The sequence below is a fragment of the Typopeltis vanoorti genome, chromosome 1 (assembly GCF_054136105.1).
Source record: "Typopeltis vanoorti isolate ZY-2024b chromosome 1, IOZ_Tvanoo_1.0, whole genome shotgun sequence".
Lineage (NCBI taxonomy): Eukaryota > Metazoa > Arthropoda > Arachnida > Uropygi > Thelyphonidae > Typopeltis > Typopeltis vanoorti.
In genome coordinates, this window is record NC_143549.1 from 50,717,541 (window position 1) to 50,741,602 (window position 24,062).

Here is a 24,062-nt window from a genome sequence, read left to right on the forward strand (position 1 = left end):
AAATTAAGAATTTGTTTTTTTATTGTTGCGCTTTGAGCTTTTCAGACCATACTCGTAGAGTGACACAATACCTTGAAGGGTACGGGTCTAAAGATAAATACTGCGAAAACCGAAGTAATAGTTAGTGAGAGGGAATGACACGAAGAAATTAGTACAAAGGATGGAGAGGATGGTATCTTGAAAGACGTTGACCGTTTTAGTACCTGGGATTAACAATAAAGAGGGAAGGCACATGTCACTTGGCTGTCAGAGAAAGAACTCAGGTAGGACTAAATGGAAGAACATGTCAGGAGTGTTATGCGACAAAAATGCACCGAAAAAAGTAAAACAAGTATATATAAATCAGCCATCAGACCAGCCTTATTGTGCAGAGAGACATGAGCAACAAAGAGAACTCAGAAGAAACAATTAAAAAAAAAAAGAGTCAAAACAATGGAAGTGAAGAGTAAGAGAAGAAAAAGAAGGCCAAAGAAAAGATGGTGAGAAAACATTAAAAGGGATATGGAAGAAGGTGGAGTGGAAAGAAAGGATGCCCAACATTGAAATAAGTGAAAGAAAATTGTCCGAGGGCAGACCCCAGGACTGTCTGGCACTAAAATGCCGAAAAGAAGAAGGTAATTTATAGGAAACAATTAAGATTAACAAGAACACATACGTACCTAAATCAGTTTACACACAATTAGTACACTTCGGCTGTACAACGTTTCTTGTACTAAAAGTCGACCTGTTGTGATAGTAGCTTTAAGAAAACACATCGTTGTATAATTGCTTAAAATTATTTCCTTGTTATTTGTACAATTAAATTACTCTCGAATTTCACTGAACCGATCTCGTAATTTCAGTGTACAAAACTTGGCTAAAATTGGAATTTTACATTTTTTCAGTTAAATTTTTTTAGAAGATACATTTTTTTAGAAGAAAGACTGGTTTTCTAGAGATGATTAATAAGAGAGTTATAAGCGCAGTAGTTGAAGTTGAAAGACACAGGGTATGATAATAAACTTTGGAAGGGATTTTTTGAGGAGGAGGCGTAGAATAAAAACATATATTGTCAGGTTCTTAAGATAGAACAGTACGGAATAACAGATTGCACGGAAGAAAATATGGTTTTGACACAATCAAAACATTGTGTCAAAACAGCGATAAAGATTTTATCATAAGTGAAATAACTAAGGTTATAAGGCTAAGAAATCTGATAATTTTACGTGTTCTTCTAAATGGTTTATCTGGACGAACAATCAGATTTTCAAGCAAAAAGAATTTATCGACAGCAGTGTGAGATCAGGTAACTTATCTCAACTAGAGATAAGTTACCTCAACTAGAGATGAGTTATCTGATCTCACATTTTAAAGTTTTATTTAAATAAACGCACTTTCTGGGATTTGACCCCAGATCGTTCTACCCAAAGGATATCATCAACGCTGAGTTACAGAGATTCCATGCAATGACCGAAATATTTTATTTCATGATAATATGAACAGCCTCAATAAAATTCGTACTGATCTTATTGTAGTTCTCTGGGATGCCATTGAGATATCAACTTTGACCATTTTTGAGTGTTGTTTCTTGCAATTTGCAGTTTCTTCCTTTGAGTGCTTCACGATGTTTACTTAAGTACATCCAAGTTCAATGCTTAGTTGCATAATTTCTTCTTCACAGCCTCCTTCTACTCTAGGTAACGTCGTCCTAGGTAACCATAGAATTGTTTGGTGTTCCATTATCGACATAGTCTGCGCAATATTTATTGTAGACTGTGTCCATAGTATTAGCGCACTAACTCGCCTTTAGTTGAAATCCCCAGTAAAGTCTGCATTCTATAAGTGATTGAAACCAGTCTAAAATTGGTAAATACTGTATATTTGAATCTGGTTAGAAAGAAATCCGTTATTTCGAGAAACAGTTGTTGTGAAAGGAAAAATAAAATAAGTAGATGCGCAAACGTACACAACGCACAAAAAAATATTGAAATTTTTACAAAGATAAAGCACATTTTAGTATTGTCCTTTGGGTAGTCAACCGCACATGGGAAAAAATGAATAGGGCTCAAAGAGCATCTTAAACTGATATCATTATTTAGATAACTGATTCTCTCAATGGGATGATCTCACAGGTAATCACATGAAAAGTACTGATAACATTTCTCCGTCGCCAAATGCTCGATGTTCAACTATAGTTGATATTTTCCGAATTTAGCCCATTAATTAGTTATGTCATCTCCACGGGTTTCAGCTGATGATCCCGTTAACACTTTCCGAGATTATACCTAATCAGAGAAAGCACATTTTGTTTTTTTTATATAAAGTGAAGTTTTGTTACTAACTTGTGAAATATGTGTTAAGATAGAAAATGAAGTTCGTGAAAATGAAATCAAATTCCCGTTCTTTGAAAGGACCAGACAGAGGATGGAGTTGGGTTGTGGCTCTTTCTTGCTTTGTCAATGAATTTATTACAGGAGGGTTGGGTCACACAGCTGGTGTTTTGTATGTGACATTGATAAGTATATCTGAAATGGACAGAAAGACAGCTGCAAGTCCCTTTAACATAGCGGCATCTGTGAGAAACTTAATGGGTATGAATATATTCATGTAAACATAATATAATAATGAAAGATAAATTTATTTATTTGAATTGTGGCTTTCTAAGTAATATTGAATATATCTTATATATTCAATGAATCTATGAGATATATTCAATGAAATCTTATTAATTTAAATTAGAACTCGAAAATCTAGAGTTTAAAATTTAAGAAATGTATTCCAAATAAAGAATAAGATTAATACATTCATATTTCATTAGAAGTAGATTGTAATATTAATTTGATTATTACAGTTTGTTTATTATTATTGTATTGTGTTAACTAGTTTGTCATGAATTTATTGAAGAAATAATAAATAAAAATAAACTTAATGACCCTAATTAATATTTATTTCATTGTTCCAACTGTAGAAAAATTAAAGTAATAAATCTTCATTTTTACACAGTATTTGTTCGAACAGAAGAATTAGACTTGGAGATTTAACCTAGAAAATGTTAAATTATTATACTTGTACCTATGCACCTTCATAGTCCGTATAAGGACTGGCTTAAAGGGGCGAAGCAAGAATGCTTTTCATCTTCCCCGTTATCTGTGGAGGATATTCTAGGGATAAGGTATTATTGAGCTATTAAAGCTCCGATCATGGAAGGAGGGTAACAGCAGTAGCCAAGCCTCAGTTAGGTTAAGTTAGTCCCCGCATCTCACGGTCGATTCCAAACCTCACACCTTCATTGACAATTGACAATTGACATTTATTCTTTAAGGGTGAAGCAAAATGCTTTTCATATTCCCCGCTATCTGTTGTGGTTACAGTGAGGGTAAAATTTACGAGCAGTTTGCTCGCCCTGAATGGGCATGGAGATTATGTATCGCTATAGGAGGCTAATATAGTTTTTGGTCTTCTATATTTGAATATGTCCGTTGGCTCGTATGCTGCAGCTTGTTGAACCAAATCGTTGGGATGTGTGGTCTTTAGGAAAACATTTGGAAGCTATAGGATTGTAGATAAGAGAGAATATAGGGAATATTTTTGTCTCTGTGGAGTTGGCTATTTCTAACATACCACGGGGCGTTCAAAATCATTCTCAAGCACTTGTTCTGCACTCGCTGTATCTTAATAATGTTAGTAGAGGTGTGGCTCCAGGCTGGAGAGGCATAGATGATTATAGGACGAATCGTCATCTGGTATAGCTGCAATTTGATTCTGTTGCTGAGTTTGCTATTTCTATTAATTAGCGAGTAGATCTGAGCTATGGCTTTAGATGCTTTTGCACATGCAGACTTGATATGTTGGTTGAAAGATAGCTTTTTGTCGAGAATCACACCCAGGTAATTTGTTTCTTTCTGCCAGGGAATTTTAGTATTGAATAGTAACACATCTCCTGCAGGAGACATTGGCCTTTTTGAGAAAAGAACCGCTGAGCTTTTCAGGGGGTTGACTTCCAATCTCCACTTTGAGAACCAACCCTCCAGCTTTAGAAGATTTTCTTGAAGCTTTCTGGTAACGAAGTGGGGTCTGAGAGATCTGGTTAGTATTGCCGTATCGTCCGCATACAGTGCTAAAATGGAAGTCATCGGATTGTGTGGGATGTCTGACATGTATACAGAAAACAACAATGGAGCCAGTAGAGATCCCTGCGGCACTCCAGCAAAGATATGGCGCTGGGACGATGTAGAACCGTTAATTTTAACTTGCATTGATCTATTCTGAAGATATGAACGGATTAAATGAACCATTTTTAGTGAGATACCGGCTGAGATAAGTTTTTGCAGGAGTCCAAAATGCCAGATTTTGCCAAATGCTTTAGATAGGTCTAGGAATACAGCTCCTGTGCACTGGCGCCAGTTGTAGCTGGTGGTGATATATTCCACAATTCTGTGGATTTGCTTGGTAGTACTATGGTGTTGTCGAAAACCAAACTGTTTTTTAGGGAGGATGTTTAGGTCATTTACTGAGGTTTGGAGTCGTGAGAGGATGACCTTCTCTGCAACCTTATCCAGATTGGAGATGAGACTGATTGGACGATAATTCTGCGGTAAGTGTGGGTCTTTGCCTGGCTTATGTATAGGAATCACATCAGCCATTTTCCAGGTGGAAGGAAAATAGTGAAGTCTTAAGATTGCATTTATTATACTGGTCAGATGCACGATAGCTTTTCGAGGCAGCAGCTTGATCACCCTGTTTGAGATGCTGTCTGGTCCAGGAGCTTTATTGTTCTTACGTTTTTTAATAATATCATATAATTCAACAGGTGATGCGGGTGCAATATGATCAGCACTTGTATCCGGGAGTTTTAGTTCATGCCTAACCTGTCTGCGGACTTTGTACAGATAATTGAAATCAATGTTGTTATAAGAAGGTTTGCACTGATCCTCAAGATTTTTAAGTATGGCTTCTGCCTTATCTGCATCTGTGTGGACTAGGCCCTGGTTTGAGATTATAGGGGGGGGGATCTGTTTTTATTTTTGATGTTTCTCAGTATGCCCCAGATAGAGTGATCAATAGGTGAGATAGAGGCTAACTTTTTATCCCAAACTTGGTTTCTATGTGTTTTAAGTGCATCTCTTACTGCTCCATTCAATCTGTTACGCACTGTCTTATCCTGAGGTGCGCGAGTGTTATGAAATCTCTTCCTAGCTCTGCTCTTCTCTCTGATCAGGTCCATAATGTCCTCAGGCAAACGATCAGGCTTGGGAACAGGTTTCTGGAAGGTTGCAACCATTATAGCGGACTTAATCTGTTGGGTGAGGCTAGTCACTGCAGATTCCACATCTTCTGGTGTGCATATGTGAGGGACCGGTCCTATTTGATCCCAAAGTGCTTTAGACAATCTCTCCCACGATATGCCTGAATGAGAAGGAGGAAACAGGCATTCTTGTTCTCCCAATTGCAGTAGAATTGGGTTGTGATCCGACGACAGCTCGTTTAGTGATGTAAGGCTGTACTGTAGTTTAATGTCTTGCAGGATCACACCTTCATGTATGTTTATATTCAAAAATAATGTATTTATATATAAATAAAATTATGGTTAATCTATTTATGTGTATAAATAACTTATTTACTTGATTTTAATAGGTTTTGTTTATTTCAAAATGTATTAAAATTATAAAATATAATCTTATATATAATAATAATAATAATAATAATAATAATAATAATAATAATAATAACAATAATAATAATAATTATAAAATATAATTTTATTGTATACATTTACGCATGAAATGCTTACAATATGATTCAAAATTTCAAAAATAAATAAATCACCCACTCATATATATATATATATATATATATATATACACAAACTAGGGAGGCTACGTTCTCCCCCCCAGGCGCCTATGTCGCCCAACCCCCGTATTCCGGACTAGTAGGCCGGCTCTTCTTGAATTCTGATGACTCGAATTTTGAAGACACGAATGCGGAGGGTTTTATATATATAGGGTAGATAAATAAATAAATAAATATATATATATATATATATATATATATATATATATATATATATATATATATATATATATATATATATATATATATATATATATATATATATATATATATATATATATATATATATATATATATATATATATAATGTTTCAATTAATTTATACAAGTTATAATTTCATTCTCTATTTATTTTTTATATATTAATTTAGGCCCAATTATCGGTATTTTAGGTGAACGATTTGGAGTCAGAAAAGTAGTCTCTGTGGGTGGTTTGATTGGATCAGCAGCAATCGCGCTGTGTTTCTTATCTCATAATATCTTCTGGATCACGCTGTTCTGGGGAGTTCTTTATGGTGAGTTGTACTTATCAGTGTGACAAGATTTATTTTTGCTAGTAAGACTGCGTTTCTCTTATGATATTTGGAAACCAGCATATTTAGGTATACTGCGGATGTGTTTAATGATTAGGGGAAAGAAATGCGTTTCCCTGAACAACAAAACATGGAAATTAGAAATTTTACAAATTTCCGAAAGCGCTGGTCTTACATGTTATGAAACCCTCGGTGTCGTTTTTTGTTTAATTTCGTTTTAATATTATGTTAGAAATAATAACCTTCTATTTTTTACTTCCAAAATAAGAATGGAAGTAGATTTGATATTCTATAAAATTCTAAAGAAAGTATAAAAGTGTTTCGTATTTGCAGTATTACTGCAGTATTTATATTTATAGCATTTGTGTTACCATCTGGATGAGCATATCCGGTTCTCCTACCAACAGAATCTGGTTGTGAAGATCACTGCAAGTGTGGTTGTTTGTGATACGACTCTTTTTATATAAACATTTCATAATATAAACATTCCATGAGGTAATTACTTTTATAAAAGCACTTAATCCAATGGATTCGATGTCTGGTAGAGATCGCATGTTTAACGGAATAAATATTTTTCTTTCAAACAAGTTTTACTTAATTATTAGAGAGAAAAGGACAATTAAATGTATTCAAATCTAATCCAACAAATCTGTTCTTTTTTTCTTCGTAATCAGCCACCGATCTACGGCACTGGATAAATAAAGGTTCAACAATTACTCATTAATACAATGATTTAAGATCACTATAAAAATCGACAGTTATTGAAACAGATATAAGCGTATTATCAGATCAACAGAATACGAAGTGGTGCACAGCCATTAGTTAATATGTTACTGAGATTTTATTGGTATTTCGTAAAACCTTATATAGTAATGCTTGAATGTGATTCCTCCTCTGACATCATCGCTGTTCCATAGTTGTAGAATGTGCGGTTCGTAAGATTCAATCTATTTTGTGTCAACTTCTCAACTATTTGTCGTAAAGTGAAGATCTGATCCTGACAGCCTCTATTTGGCCTGAATCCAGCTTGTTCTTCACCAAGCTTTTCTTCCACAATTCTTCTCAACCGTTTCTCAAGTATACTTGCATAGATCTTGCCAGGAACACTTAGTAGGGAAATACTTCTGTAACTCTCACATTCAGTTTTATTTCCCTTTTCATATATGAGTACTATTGAGAGCTCTACTCCAATCATCCCTCTGTCCACGCTTCTGAACTAGGCAGAGCAGCCACTGTAAGACTTTTGTACCACCATACTTCAGCATTTCTGTTCGAATATCATCCACTCCTGCTGCTTTTCCACATTTCAAGCTATTGATGGCTTTTTCTACTTGAAGTATGGATGTGTATTCCTGACTGTACGCCTGTTGAGTGTTTTTTTACCAATGTGCTATCACTGCTTGTTTCATTTAACAATTTTTCGAAGTAATTACTCCATACTTCAAGGATATCTTTTTCTCCCGTTTTCATGTCACCGTTATCATCTTTAACTCCTTTTACAGCGCTCTTGTCCTCCATTTCTAAACTTCGTACAACCTCCAGAATATTTTGCTACCTTCTTGCTATATATGAATAATTTTCAATTTAATATATAATTTAAATTTTTATATATGGATATATTTAAATTATATTAATGTGTGATAATATTAATCCCAAATTTGTTCTGTTTTTGTATATGTTTTAATTTAGTATTCTTTTAATATATATATATATATATATATATATATTTATTTATTTATTTATTTATTTATTTATTTTTAAAATTTTTTTAGGAATAAGCTTGGGGTTTACCACCATTCTACCGATGGTGTCGTTAAATCAGCACTTTGATAAATATCGAGCGACAGCAACAGGACTTGCCTTTACAGGGAGTCCCGTTAGTGCTTTCATAATTCCAATAATCACCGAGATTTCTATCGCAAAATACGGCTTACAGGGAACATTTCTCATCCTGAGTGGCATAGTAATGCATCTAATTCCATCAGGAATGTTGCTCAGAACGCCTTCGTGGATCAAGAGAAGAAATAACAAAAGTAGCCCTCTTTCCAGCGATAACAAGACCAAGGCCATAGTTCATCCTGAAACAACTCCCAGGAGTACCCGAAAAAATAAAGCTGTTCCTGAGGAATCATCTCCAATCCACAATGGGCACATTACTTATGGAACTTCTTCCCACTGTTTGCCACCTGAACAAGAAAAAAAGAAAAATAAGAGAGGAAATATTTTTAAAAACTTCTTTCGATTTTTCAGTAAACCATTGTACGTTGCCATAGGTATTACCCAAGGAGGGTTTGGTTTCATATACCTCAGTTTGGCTACTATAATCGTAGAAGTCGGAATGGATAAAGGAATACCAGAAGTAACAGCTAAATATCTCATCTCGGCTTCTGCATTTAGCAACTTAGTGGGTCGTATTTGCTTTGGGTGGATAACAGATCGAGGTTTCGTGACCATAAAAAATTTTATGTTAACTGGCTTCGTCTTGAAAGGAGGAATTATGCTAGGATTTGCGTTTATAAAGGGACATGTGGGTATTTTTATGATGGCCTGTTGTCTCGGTGTGGTTGAAGGAGCCATCAGGGTGACGTTTTCTGTTCTTGTAGCTCATTATATGCCGAATGATCAAGCAACCTCCATGGGCTGGATATCTTTCATTGCTGGCTTAATGACCTTTTTAATTGCTCCTACTATTGGTAAGTAGAATATCATAGGAAACGAAAGACATTTTATTCATTACAATGATTTAGGTATTGTTCTCTTTGTTATTTGTATGCTACCTTCTATTTGAGGTCATTTAAAAGAATTACCACCACACACACAAATCATGGTTGAAATGGTTACTACCCATTTCAACCCATTTCTTCCACTAAGTGATGCTATGACTATACGCTAATAATTTCTATATAATAAATTGTAATTATTCTGAGGCTGTGGGAATGAAGCATGATCGACCGTGAGATGCGGTGATTAATACCCTTGGAGGGTAATGGATGGCAATGCTGTAGCCAATGAAGTTCTAACTGAGGCTCAGCTGTTGCTGTTACCCTCCTGCCATGATCAGAGCTTTAATAGCTTAATAACACTTTATCCCTACAGATAACGTGGAAGATGAAAAGCATTCTTGCTTCGCCCCTTTAAGCCAGTTATCAGACTGGGCGACTACTCAACAAAAATTGGCCAGGAAAGTCGAAACTTCACGATACGTTTCTCCCGGCAAGTGCCGCAGACGTTGACGTCAAGATTATGGAAGATCAGTCAGAATCGGCCAACCCCACTGCTGCAGATTTTCAAGCAGTCCACCTACGTAACCACTCAAAGACTTCACAATGGAACAAGATGGTCAAATTTTGAAGTCCACTGCTTCTCCCAAAGAAAATGTGCCTCCGATTATATTAAGAGAGAAGCAGAGATGGGCAGATTTAAGATCAACAATGTCCAACCTACACATTGGCTATCTAAAGGCCAAAAATGTGGATGAAGGAATTAATATATATCCTACAACAGTGATAGACTACAGGCGAGTATCAAAACAAATGGACAGTAGAGGTATATAATATCATACCTTTTCGCTCAGCTAGGAGAAAAATTTAAAAGTGGACCTCCGTGGCGTCTCTGAAGACATTGATACAGAAGATATAGTTGCTGATCTTAATTTACAGGATTTACCTTCTACTGAATTAAGGTCAGCATAATGTACAGATCCAACAAGTCTCACATGCGGTTAGTCCTCGTAAAGAGATCCATAACATATATAAAAATATCTACAACTTGAAAACAATCTGCGGGCTCATTGTCACACCAGAGCAACTCCGAAAAAGGGCATCTTCTGGGCAGTTCCATGCCAGAAATTATGTAAAGCTGAATTTAAATGTTTGAAATGCGGGGACAGCCACCCAACCAATATCTGCACAAAACCGAAAACAACTCCAGCTAAATGTGCCAACTGCGGTGGCGCATCCTGCCAACTAAAAGGAATGCATTCGGCACCCAAAAAATAGACTGATGAAATCAGCCAAATGGTCCACTTCAAACGGTACAAGAACACCAGAGGCTCCTGCACCACAGCCAGAGGCTCAGCGTCAACTGTCTACAGAGACCCTTCAAAGATAGAGCGGACCAAAAGCAAACAAGAAGTTATGCTGACGTGGCCCGTACAAAGAAATCAGAACCTACAAATCTAACAGCTGTTATTACAGCCTCGCTAGTCAACATGCTACAAGACTTCACCCTGTCAAACCTTTCACCAACCTCAACCAAAAGATTTCTCCGTGAAACACAGGCCATCTTCACAGTACTAACTGATGAGTAGAAACAAACTTATTCCAGCCTCTTTGCAGATCATTTCATGGAATGCAAATGGTCTAAGAAACAAAATTCTGAAGCTTCATGACTTCACTAGCAAATATCAACCAAATGTTATATTAATCAGTGACTCACATCTAAGACCCTCAGATAACCCTAAAATAAGGGGTTATCTTTATTTTAGGGTTATCTGAGGGTGACAGATAATGAGGGTGAACCGAGAAATGGCAGAATGGTCTACAGATGTGGCCGCACTACCATCTTCATTAAAAGTACATCAAGCACAATTCTGTGAACAACCCTCCGACCACTAATCTTGAGATCACGGGCGTGGAGGTGTTCACCAACTTGGCTGGCAGACTGAAAATCTACTCTGCTTACAACCCTAAAATAAGGGGTTATCTTTATTTTAGGGTTATCTGAGGGTGACAGATAATGAGGGTGAACAGAGAAATGGCAGAATGGTCTACAGATGTGGCCGCACTACCATCTTCATTAAAAGTACATCAAGCACAATTCTGTGAACAACCCTCCGACTACTAATCTTGAGATCACGGGCGTGGAGGTGTTCACCAACTTGGCTGGCAGACTGAAAATCTACTCTGCTTACAACCCTCCCCTAAAAACTCTGGTACACTCTGACCTAAATGCCATCTTATGAGTCAGAGAACCGACCATTATAGCCGGGGGTCTGAACTCCAAGCATCCTGCATGGAATTGCAGATCCATGCAGGATTGCATCCATTGCATCCTTTCCAACTTCATAGGATCACACAATGCTGTTGTGGCAAGCCCGACCGAACCAACTCATCTTAGTACGTTTGGAACTGTGGACATCCTGGATATAGCTGTCCTGCGGGATATTAATCTTCATTAGAGCCTAAGATCATTAAATGAGTTGTCATCTGATCACAACCCAATAATACTTCAGATGGGAAGAAAAGAATACCTGTGTCCTCCCTCTCACTCCTATATATCGTGGGAAAGATTGTCGGAAGTGCTCAGGGATAGTATTGGCCTGTTCCTCACATACGTACAAAAGAAGACATAGACTCTTCAGTTACAAGCCTCTTCCAACTAATTAACTCCGCCATAACGGTATCCACATTCTACAAATCTGTCCGCAAGCCTGGTCATTTTCCTGAAGACATTATGAACTTGATCAGGGAAAAAAACAGAGCCACGAAAATATTTCGTAACACTCGTGCGCCACAAGATAAAACAAATCTAAACAGACTTACTGGGGCTGTGAGAGATGCACTCAAGGCTCACAGAATCCATCTATGGGAAAAATAGTTACCTTCTATCTCACCTACTGATCACTCTGTCTGGGGATTACTAAGAAATATCAAAAACAAAGGCAAATCTATTTCCCAGATACTCTCTGATCAGGTCCTTGTACACACCGATGCGGACGAGGCAGAGGCCATGGCAAGAAATTTGAAAGAGCAGTGCAAACCTGCATATAGAAATCTAGACATCAATCACATATATAAAATTCACAGACCGGTCAGACACTCACTCAACTTCCTGATGCCAGTACTGGCCACATTGCACCCATATTATCTAGTAAAATATATAATATTATTAAAAATTTAAAGAACAAAAATGCTCCTGGACCAGGTGGCATTTCAAACAGGGTGATCAAGCTGTTGCCTCGAAAAGCTGTAGTGCACCTGACCATTATAATAAATGAAATCTTAATATTTCACTCTTTTCCTTCCGCCAGGAAACTGGCTGATGTAATCCCTATACATAAGCCAGGAAAAGACCCACACCTACCGCAAAATTACCGTCCAATCATTCTCATCTCCAATCTGGGTAAGGTTGCGGAGAAGGTCCTCCTCTCACGACTCCAAATCTCAGTAAATGACCTAAACATCCACCCTAAAGAAAAGTTCGGTTTTCGGCAACACCATAGTACTACCCAGCAAATCCACAGAATTGTGAAATACATCACCACCACGTTTTGCCAAAGCATTGACAAAATTTGGCATTTCGGACTCCTACACAAACTTATCTCAGCCGGTATCTCACTAAAAGTGGTTCATCTAATCCGTTCATATCTTGAGAATATATCAATACAAGTCGAAATCAATGTTTCTACTCATTCCCAGCGCCATATCTTCGCTGGAGGGTTGCAGGGATCCCTACTAGCTCCATTGCTGTTTTCTATATACATGTAGCACATCCCACACAATCCGATGTCGTCCATCATGGCCCTGTATGCGGACGATAAAGCAATACTAATCTGATCTCTCCGACCACATTTCATTACCAGAAAGCTCAAGAAAACCTTCTTGAGGCTTTCTGGTAAACGTTGGAGGATTGGTTCTCCAAATGGAGATTAGAAGTCAACCTCCAATAAAGCTCGGCCATTCTTTTCTCGAAAAGACCAATATCTCCCGCAGGAGATGTGTTACTATTCAATACTAAAATTCCCTGGCAGACAGAAACAAAATACCTGGGTGTAATTCTCGACAAAAAGCTAATTTTTAACCAACGCATCATGTCTGCGTGCGAAAAGGCATTTAAAGCCATCGCTCAGATCTACCTGCTAATTAATAGAAATAGCAAGCTCAGCAACAGAATCAAATTGCAACTATACCAGATGACGATTCGTCCTATATTCACCTATGCCTCTCCGGCCTGGTGCCACACCTCTAATACTAACATTATCAAGATACAACGAGTGCAGAACAAGTGCTCGAGAATGATTACGAACGCCCCGTGGTATGTTAGAAACAATCAACTTCATAGAGATACAAATATTCCCTATATTTTTCTCTTTCCTACAATCCTTAGCATCCAAGTTTTTCCTAAAGACGTCCACACACTCCAGCCATTTGGTGGAGTGTGTGGACGTCTTTAGGAAAAACTTTAGGACGTCTTTTGGTCTTCAAACATAGAATACCAAAAGCTATATTAGCCTCCTATACTGATGGATGATCTCCATGACCATTCAGAGCGAGCAAATTGCTCATAAATTTTACCCTCAATGTAACCACAACAGATAGCAAGGAATATGAAAAGCATCTTGCTTCATCCCTAAAGACATAAATGTCAATTGTCAAACTTCTGAGGTTAACAGAAGTTTGACAATTGACAAGCTCTCCCAGGGTAACAGATGGCAATGCTGCAGCCAATGAAGTTTTAACTGAGGCTCGGCATTGCTGTTGCCCTGGGAGGCTGAGTTTCGCTCTCCTAGGTTTCTTCCGAAAATTTCGCTCCCAGTGAGGGAGTGCTTATATTTCGTGGGGTTGCCATCGGAGAGCACTTTGAGTCTCCCGGGAGGGTGTTCTCCGGCATGGCCCGGTGAGGGGCTTTATCGGTGGATGAATTCTACTTTTACCATCAGTTACCTTGGTCTTGCACTACCTGCAGGGTCAGCTAGACTTGCATTACGTGCAGGTGCAAACTTGACTTATTTGTCTGATTTCTTACATGGGAAATGGAATAAAACCAGGTTTAAAATAGCTTGGTATCTTTAACATTTATTATACCCAAGGTAAAATACTTTCTACATTTTTATCTTCTCCTGAGATTTTTATTTTTATTTAATAAGGTTAAAACACCTTATGGTAACTTGTTGTGGTAAAATACTTATAAGCTCTGTATTACTAAAATCTTGGTATTTCTAGCCTGGTTCCCACTGATGAGACCTCAATAAAGGTCGAAACCGGTCTGGGTAGTGGCCCCTTGCCTTTAATACATAACATCATACATCTCCTCCAGAAGATGTGTTTTGCATTATAGGTAAATATTAAGATTAGTGATCAGAGCTTATTCTACTTTTACCATGAGTTACCTTGGTCTTGCACTACCTGCAGGGTCAGCTAGACTTGCATTACGTACAGGCGCAAAATTGACTTGTTTGCCTGTTTGCTTGCTTGGGAAATGGAGTAAAACCAGGTTTAAAATAGCTTGGTATCTTTAACACACACACACACACACACACACACACACACACACACACACACACACACACACACACACACACACACACACAGACACACACACACACACACACATATATATATATTAAAATTCTTTATTGAAAAATTATGCCATAATTAATTATTAAAACTTAGGTTAGTTTAATGTATGAACTTTAAAAAAAAGTGGAAAGATATTTACGAGTAAATTTGTTGGGACCGGGCTCTCATCTTAAGGGAAAAAAAAATTACCCAACTGAGAAAGGTTGAGGACTACTGATCTAGAGGTGCAAATGATTGAAACGCACAAAATATTTCTTTGAAATAACGTGTACTGATACATAAGTGTTTTGTACAAAAACAACTGTCATAAGTGAGCAGTTATTAACATTATTATTAAATCTGATATATTTTTCATATCGAAGATGTTAAACTGAGTTATTTACTTTATATATGATGATGCCAATCTTTTAAAACTCCTTAGAAATCTACAAAACGTTTTAAATAAATTCAATAATTTAAACGAATTAAGTAATAATTTAGTTTCCAATTTCAAAGTGTTCAATTTAAAAATAGATACTTAAACATTAATTTACATTCCATTTTAATTACTAATTCAAAATAAAAAAAATAATAAAAGGCATTTAATTTTATTTCAAAATGATTTATTTGCATTGCAGGGTACTTCAGAGATACTCTGGGGTCATATGATTATCTTTTCTATTTTTTGGCGGGCATTTCCGGATTTTGTGCTTTTTTGTGGGCTCTGGAACCGCTTCTGAAGAAGTGCCGACCGAAGTACCAAAGATTTCATGAGGAACAAAATTCTTCTTGAATAAGATGTATGCTGTTTCTTTGAATACACTGAGCAAATGAATCACTTTAAAACATCACTCCAGGACTAACGGTAACAAGTGAGATCATCTTCTTAAAAAAAAGTACTTTTCTTCTTATTTTAACTCAATGCCCTCGTAAGTGTAAGAACAATTCTGCAAATGAGTTTCTTTTTAAACTTTCTTCAATGAAATCTTTAAGAGATTGATTTGAGTACCTGTCAATGAATATCTTCGTCTCAGGAATCTGAAAAAAACTCATGGAAAGAGATCTGATGAGTAAGTAAATTAGCAGTTTCATTTCTGATAGTTTTTACTCAAAAAAACTGACTTTAGTTCTGCACGTTCTCTTGAGTGAATCCGCTTCTTGCCAAGTCGTTCTGTTTCCGAGAAGGTAAAGTTGTGAATATCCATCGTATATTGGGAATAAAAAAAATCAGTTGTTTGTTATGCAGTTGTGTATAAATAAAAGCAATAAAATTAAATATATATATATATATAAAGAAGATGTCAGAAGGAGAATAAAATATGAGCTATGAATATATATGCTAATAGGCAATGGGTAAGTAGTTACTAATACTAGTTACTACCTTTTTCATAAACTTAACAATCTCCTAGTTGAAAGTCCACTCGGGTTACGCTGAAAAGAACCGATAATACTTCCGTACATTCACGGAAGATAATATGGGGTATAGAAAGACAGGAGTAGGGAGTATAGCTCTCTCTCTCTCTCTCTCTCTCTCTCTCTCTTTCTCTCTCTCTCTCTCTCTCTCTCTCTCTCTCTCTCTCTCTCTCTCTCTATCTATCTATCTTCCTTCTTCAAGGATGTCTTACCAGACTGTGAATAACGACTTTGTAATTAAAACTTTTAATTGTATTTTATAAACAGTCTAGTTTTTATAGAAATATTAATGCGAAACAGAAATTTCAAACGTTGTTTTAGAAATTAAGAATTCTTTCATTAATTTCAATTAACCTTTTGTCTTGTCTTTTTGTTCATTTTGGAAAGAGTATATTTGCACAAATCTATTTTTTTTTTCAATCCACTCTCGCTTATTCAGATAAATGTCATACCTTCGTACTAGCAAATGGGTTGAATACCATAATAATATTTTTATTTGTATATTTTTAACATTTATTAATTATGAAGTTTATTTGAAAAATTCTAATATTTTGCTAAAATTTCTGCAGTTGGGGAGAAGAGAAGAATGACCTTTATTGTTCTATCTATTTTTTTTTTTTTTTGCCTTTATTGGAGAATGAGATGATATCGAGATGATATCGACATTTTGTTTCACGATATACCTACGTCATTTGCTATTATGTATGTTTTTAATTTGATCGCGTGTAACGTTCTGGTAGAGCTTTATCCTTTTTATCTGTGGTGATGATGTCAAGGTGGAAAGGTATACTCATGATAATATTCACGTGATCAGTAATATCGCCATCTCTGATATATATATATATATATATATATATATATATATATATATATATATATATATATATATATATATATATATATATATATATATATATATATATCAGGTTTTCTCGAAGACAGACCAATGCCAGATATTCTGTTTTTTTTTTTTTTTTGTTTTTTCAGATTTGTTTCTTCTATTGCACGCAAGATTTAGGCAAACGTGGAACAGTACTGGTTAAAAGACAAGTGTTGGAAGAATACAAGTATCAGATTATTTGAGCAAAGGAACGAAAATGATCATATAAATGATCCAAAAGAAAAGAAAAAGAGTTTTTAATATCCGTGGGTAACAGTCCGTAATTAATTTTTGAATAATAATAAATGAATAGACCAGGGGCGAATATTCCGGGTGTGCTAGGTGTGCGGTGCTCATCCACGAAATATCAGTATCACCCATATTATATTTTTGCGTTTATTCCCGTTAAAGACTGACTAATTGTTTGCAGACTTCGTGCTCGATTCCTAAAATTGAACACAATATGCTGCAATAATGCTTCATTGTTCTCTTCACGAGGGTAATAAAGCGTGTTTCATGAAGAAGGCCCTTTTCTCCTCGTAAATATTGCGTCACATGCGTGTTAATAGTCCGGGTGTGCTTTCGAAATGCATACACCTTTGAGCCCTCTGAAAAGATGTAAAGAGGGTGCAGCAGGTCAAATTCTTAGCTTTCTAATATTTTAAACCACTGAGAAGGAATGGCTAGGTGAGCTAAAATTTTGAGCTCACTCAGCACCTAGCATCTGTGATTGGTTATTGTGTCAACCAATCCAATTGAACGTTGTCGCTTGTCATGAGTCGAGCGCTTTTCGTATCCAATATATATTACAAATAGTTGTTAGGCGTGTTTTCTGGAACTGAAAATTTGAAAGTGGATGTTAGGAGAAAAATGCTAATTGTTTTTTCTTTTGCTTGTGCAGTATAGCATCTGTTGAGGTTGCAAAGTTATTTAACGGTATAGAGAACATTTTTATTCTAATCTACAGAAACAACAGACAGTAAAAATTATCTATTTCTGAATAAAAATGAATATTCTGTGTATCATAAGACGTTGTCGATCTACAACAAAATACCAGCATATGTGGGATTGATAAGACAGAAGAACCGCTGATACTAAAAAAAAAAAAATAATAATGAATTTAGGATTCCCGAAAGTGTGGATAATTCCGATAATGATCGGATATTATGTACTGTATACTGAGTCTCAGTAAACAAAATAAAATTCTGGGAAAACGGAGCGAAATATACACAAACCAGAGAAATACACATAACAAGTGCAACAAATTTTACGAGATGATTTGCTGTTCCATCACACCATCTTTATTCCTGCAATTCTCTCTCCCTCATAAGTTTTTGTTTTTAAATTATGCCATCATAAATTCACTTATTCATGTTTAGAATTTATAGGATTGTGCTATTCGCTCTGCCCAGAAACTTGTGTCCTATAAGTTGTGTCCTAGAAACACTTTCATTAATGGTAAATGATAATTATTAATTATTCTTTACCATTAATGAAAGTGTTTCTACTCACACTTATTCTTTCCTTTTACATGACTTATAAATGATTGTTCACATATTTTCATCTTTGAGTATTTCAAATATACCAACCACATATAGCATTCTCCTGCATTGTTGTTTTCTGATCAATCATAAAACAGATTGTTCTCCCACTCTACGCAGAAGTATTCAAAGGTATCTTACAATTAATTGCATTGGACCAATTAAGATGAGCGCTGATGCGCTATGCCCTCTCAAAACTTTCATACATCGATAAAATGCAATCCCACAGTCATGGGGGTCCGAGGGAGCGAGGGGGGGGTCCTTCACCTGGGATCGATTGAAAAATTCCACAAATTATAATCGTAAAATTGATTGAGATATGTAATCTTACAACCTTGACCGTGGGAAGGCTTTGTGAACGCTTTCTGTCTTAAAATTTTATTATGGGTTGGCCTGTTTCGGCCCATGTTGGGATAGCCATAGAACACGTGTTTTATTGCAGCACTAAAAACAGGAACATGTGTTCCTGTTTTTAGTTCATATTTTTCTGATTTGTGAACAGTAACCGGTTAGTTTGCCCTCTGTGTCTAACGAGTTACTGAATGAAGTGTGAATTGTAAATTTATAATGACACAAATTTAAGCATATACAAGAAAAATGTAATTTTTAAAAGGTAAATGTATAATTTAATATGATTTTATTTGTAGGTTTATAATTTTTTTTGCTTTTATACTGAAATAATTTAATTTAGGGGATTAATTAATTAGTTGATTTTTAATAAAATATGCCGGTCAATTTTTTTATATATGATATTGTGCTAAAAATATTAATTATGAATGCCATTTTTTTTTCAAGAATTAAAATCATTAAAATCGATGCAAAATAAAAATAATGTATTTATAGTTTACATTGACAAATAATTACATAAAAAAGCTAAAAGACGTTTATTGAATTTAACAAACTGCTTTTTTAATTATTATTCAATTATTTAATTAAATCAATAATTATAAAAATTTAATAATGTAATTATTTGTCTTCACGCTTTGACCCCCCCCCCCTTGTAAAATTTTCTGCGGACTTACGCCCATGCATACTGTCAAACTCACGTGAAATTTGTAGCGCGGGTTGCATAACTTACATGACAGCACACCCAACCGAAATGAGCATTCAACTCCACTGGAATAGACAAAGTTAACACTTTATCTTGCTAATTGCAAGAGATGTTTCGTTCTTGATCTAACTTCTGCATTTGATAACAGATGTCGCCACAATCGGAAGAGATTTATTCTGTTGGACAGTTACTTAATACTTCAAAGTCAACAGGAATGTTTTTCTGATTAATTATTAGACCCTTGTTTGAAAAAAAAAATAATAATATAATTACTAAAGCAGTTAATGCCTTTGAAAAAAAACATGGAATTGAGACAGGAATTATAATTATTTGCTACTGTAGATAAAATTATTTACTAGTGTAGGCCCCTCCAAGTAGGCATAAAACCAGCAATACGTGACGCCTAACCATCCATTGGACATTATTGAATAGAAAGGTCTTCTCGCGAGAATCCCGCTATCCCCACTACTCAAGTTTTTTTATACTTCGTATTGAATATCCAACATCCTTCTTCAACCCAGGTATTAATATCAATCTGTTGACAACAAAGTTTCTAAAGTCACTGTTCATAATTTGCATTTCCGATGCAAAAAAAAAAAGTTCTTTGCAAAAGATTGCACGTATTCTAAAGTGGTTTAACTGCTACACATCCTGTTCATGTTCATATATACGTAAAATATCATATCTCAATTCTGCCTAAAACTCCATGTAGCTTACAAGCTGTCCATAGAACAGAACATGCGCAATTTATAGCCATCTCAACCTTCTCACCTAAAGGACTGAGGCTACGATGCCAGCGTAGTATATCTGTTAATTGAGCGTATTTTTCTTCCCAGTGTGCCTGTTTTGCTTGATGAAAAACTTTGTTTTCTGGAAGGAGTAAAAACCTGTCAGTTCAAAAAAAAAAAAAATCGCTTAATGTGACCTAACTTTCAACTGGGATGGCTGCATATTCTAGGGTCATGTATTATCTACAATTATGAACGAAGTTCGACCGGTATCTCTTTGTGTTTTTTCCTCGGTTTTATTAAGAGATTCCGTGATAAAAGAAGCATAAATGTGACACTGATATCTATTTGCAATGTTGTTATCGCACGATATTACTTCACATTTCGCTCATATGTAAGCAAAGCCACTATTCGGTTTATCTAAAAGCTGATAGATACCTATAGGTCACTTTACATACTTCACCTGACCAAACATTTATTTCTGATCGAAAACGAACCATTTTCAAATTGCAACAATCCCTGTAATGGAGTGAGATTCTTCGTAAAAACTAAATTTGTTAACTTCGTTACATTTGAAGTCCTTTAAATTGCACTGTCTAGGGAATACTTCAGACGAAACACAGTTCCAAAAGATCACTCTAAATGTCAAAACAGTATTCAACAGTTGAAAGAGAACCTCCGTAGCTCAGTCGATATAGACGAAACCCTTTAGTCGGAAAGACCAGGGTTCGATCCCGTCTATGACGTGAAGAACCTTTATCTGGTCTCTTTCGACTAAAGGTGAGTTAGCCGGTCTCACCCAGAGGTAGGGGTGGGGGAGTTCACCCGGAAACTCGGATTTTTCGTCCCTCAAAACAGACCCTGTGAACACACACGGAGCTACAGTCATAAATACTTCTCGGTCAGCTTGAGAAAGTGTTATTAATCTATGTGAAGAAACGGCGCTTTGTGGAAGCCTGGAACAACTTGCAAAATCTGAGGAAAAATTCATCCTACATTACGCATAATGTACAACCAGAGAAAAAGTTGATAACTACGCAAAACACAGCAGACTATAAGAGAAATCGGTACTTACCTAATAGACCTTTTTTGAAAAATTGGATTAAATGCTTTAGAGACATGCAGAGTAAACAAGTTGAATATCATCAAACGTTTCTAAGAATTAGAAGATGAGTAAGATCTGCTGTTGAATGACAAGGATGAATCCTTACTGGCGATAGATGGTTTAATAGTTGAAAGGGGTTTTAGGTAGAATAAACACGGACTGTTAATGGATTTGTCCATTTTAAATATTTTCCGGTAATGATTTATCGCCCTTCCGACTAATTTCTCAGCTGCCAGGACAGAACCCAGTGGAAAAGAGAGAATGAAAAAGAGGAAGACAGAATAGGAGTCAATTATTGGACTCTTCTGAAGCAACCTTCAAAAGAATCGCAGAAATATCATTAGGACAAGGAAATGTTTTTTATCGCCGCTCACTTTGTCTCTCTTAGCCTGTTTAGGATGTCGCCATGGCATCAAACAAGATTCCAAGATTGTCAATGAAGAAATATGAAATGCAAGAAACCAAGAGATTGACTTTTTGTTAGTTACAATGCAACAGATCGATGAAGTGGAAACATGTGAAATAAATTTTCACATGTTTTCACAAGTGGAAACAAATTCAGTGGCCACCGTTGGTCAGCGATTCGCTTTTATAACGGTTAACATTCTCACCACCTTACCTTGCTTTAATCATAGTGGACTCCATTCCTTTTCCGTTACTTCCCTTGCCAATCGGTTTTTTTCTGGTCCCATCTCTTTCAGGCACTCATTCTTTTATCGTACAGTGAGATAACGTAGTTTGGTTATTCCGTTAAGCATAGAATAATAACTTCCAGCCTGAGTTATCGTTTATTAAAGTGATGTCTTTAAAACTTATCCACGTTGTTATACAACTTATAAATAAAGCAAGCTCGTTGAAAGTGCTTTTTTTTTGTTTCACAGCATCGGTTTTAGAAAGCGATAACACGATTTCCTTGAAAAATGCAGTTAAAACTGTAATAAATATTTCTTCAGACAGTTAACGCGTCGTAAAACTGTGATTAGAGTGTTATCTGTAAGACGGGGGCGGCAAAGAATTTGAGTCTACATCTCACTTAATCAGTAAGTGGGATTAGAGAGAGTCAAACTGCGTTTGTGGCGATGTTTCTAATGCCTCTTTATAGCTCGGTAAGTTAAATTGCATAGCTTTATTCACGGCATCTGCGTCGGAGAAAGAAACGAATGAGAAAAAAAAAAAAAATGGGCAGTTTTTATTTTCACCTTTAAAATAATCTAATATATGTAGATTACTAATCTGGTATTTTATGATGAAATGAAGACTAAATATTTGCTTACGAGTTAAATAAAATTGATTTATTTAATACAATTGGCTAGTACATTTCTTTAACATGTCATGAAGATATTACAGATTCATCATCTGTTTATAGCCAAATAAAATGAAACTTGAAAAGATTGAAAATTTTACCAGAGTTCACGACAACATAACTTTCGACCTTGGACCGCACCCTTTAAAACCCACAAACTATGGGGCAAAAATCTATTTCATGAGGTGAAAAGTAAAGGGACGTAGAGTAGTTACTATGGGGTTGCAAGAGAGCCTGATAGTATTAGGAGAAAGAAAAGACAGATGGACAGTATGAAAAAAGAGAAAAAGTCTCATTCACCGATCTCATTGAAATAAACAACCAAAAGACCAATTGAAACTAAAGTGCAAAGATGACTGATATCCAGGTAGTGAGCCTATCTAAGTTGAGGTTAACTCAGATTAGCTGATATCTGAGTTAGCCTTCATTCATTATAGTCAGCAGCTTGTTTGATCAGTTGATTTGGATGCATGGCTGCAACTGAAAAGAATTTCACTGCTAGACAGTGAAGAACAGAAGAGATGTGTGGAAGATTGATGTCACGGTGAATTTGATTATTTCTGATGAACCATGGAGCATCTTAGTATCATCCTTAAGCATTTGTTTTGTATTCGTTGTAGTATCAGTATGTTGAATTTGAAATATGGCTCCACGCTGGCGATTAAGGAATGTATCATCTGGCAAAGTAATAATTTATTTCTTTTATTCAGTTTGCTAAGGAGGTTAATCTTGTGGTAAAGTTCAGCGATTTCTTTGGATACTTTTGTATTGATGAGTTTCATGCGATTGTTGAATCGTGGTCCTTTATCTAATTCTATCCCAAGATATTTAGTTTCTGTTTGCCATGGGATTTTAGCATTAATACTTGATAATGAGGATTTACTTGAAATTTCCAATCAGAGAACTATTTTTCCTGCGTGGCAATACTGTCTTGTAGTTTTATGGTTACCAGGTAAGGATGGAGAGATCTTGTTAATATTGCAGCATCGTCTACGTTAGAGATGTGATGGTCGTCATTGGATTTTGTGGGACATCTGCCATGTAGACCGAGAACAAAAGCGGTGTCAGCAATGAGCCTTGTGGTACTCCAGATAAAATATTACGTTCGCAGATATTATTCCACTGATCTTTACCTACATTGTTCTGTCACTGAGGTATGATTTAGTAGACGTTTTAAATTTATTTGTATATTTGCTCTGATAAGTTTGTAATGAAGATCTTGGTGCCAGATTTTGTCAAAAGTCTTTACAATGTCCAGGAGTATAGCACCAGTGTGCTTGTTCCTGTATCCTGTATCCAGTTATATCGTGTAGTAATGTATTCAACAAATCGATGGATTTGCTGAACTGTACAGTGACATTCTCTGAAACCGAATTGTTCATTTGGAATCGTGTTTAATT

At 35.9% G+C, this 24,062-nt stretch overlaps 1 protein-coding gene across 1 annotated transcript in view; it reads left to right on the plus strand.

The window, feature by feature from the left end:
• Positions 1–2,347: 2,347 nt before the first annotated feature.
• The window catches only part of LOC150109967 (uncharacterized), a 66,442-nt gene continuing 44,727 nt past the window's right edge, over positions 2,348–24,062 (plus strand). The window contains exons 1-4 of the mRNA XM_090400577.1: positions 2,348–2,570; positions 6,201–6,344; positions 8,135–9,055; positions 15,280–15,425. Coding sequence (XP_090256703.1) covers positions 2,348–2,570; positions 6,201–6,344; positions 8,135–9,055; positions 15,280–15,425 — 1,434 coding nt within the window. The remainder of the gene's footprint in view (positions 2,571–6,200; positions 6,345–8,134; positions 9,056–15,279; positions 15,426–24,062) is intronic.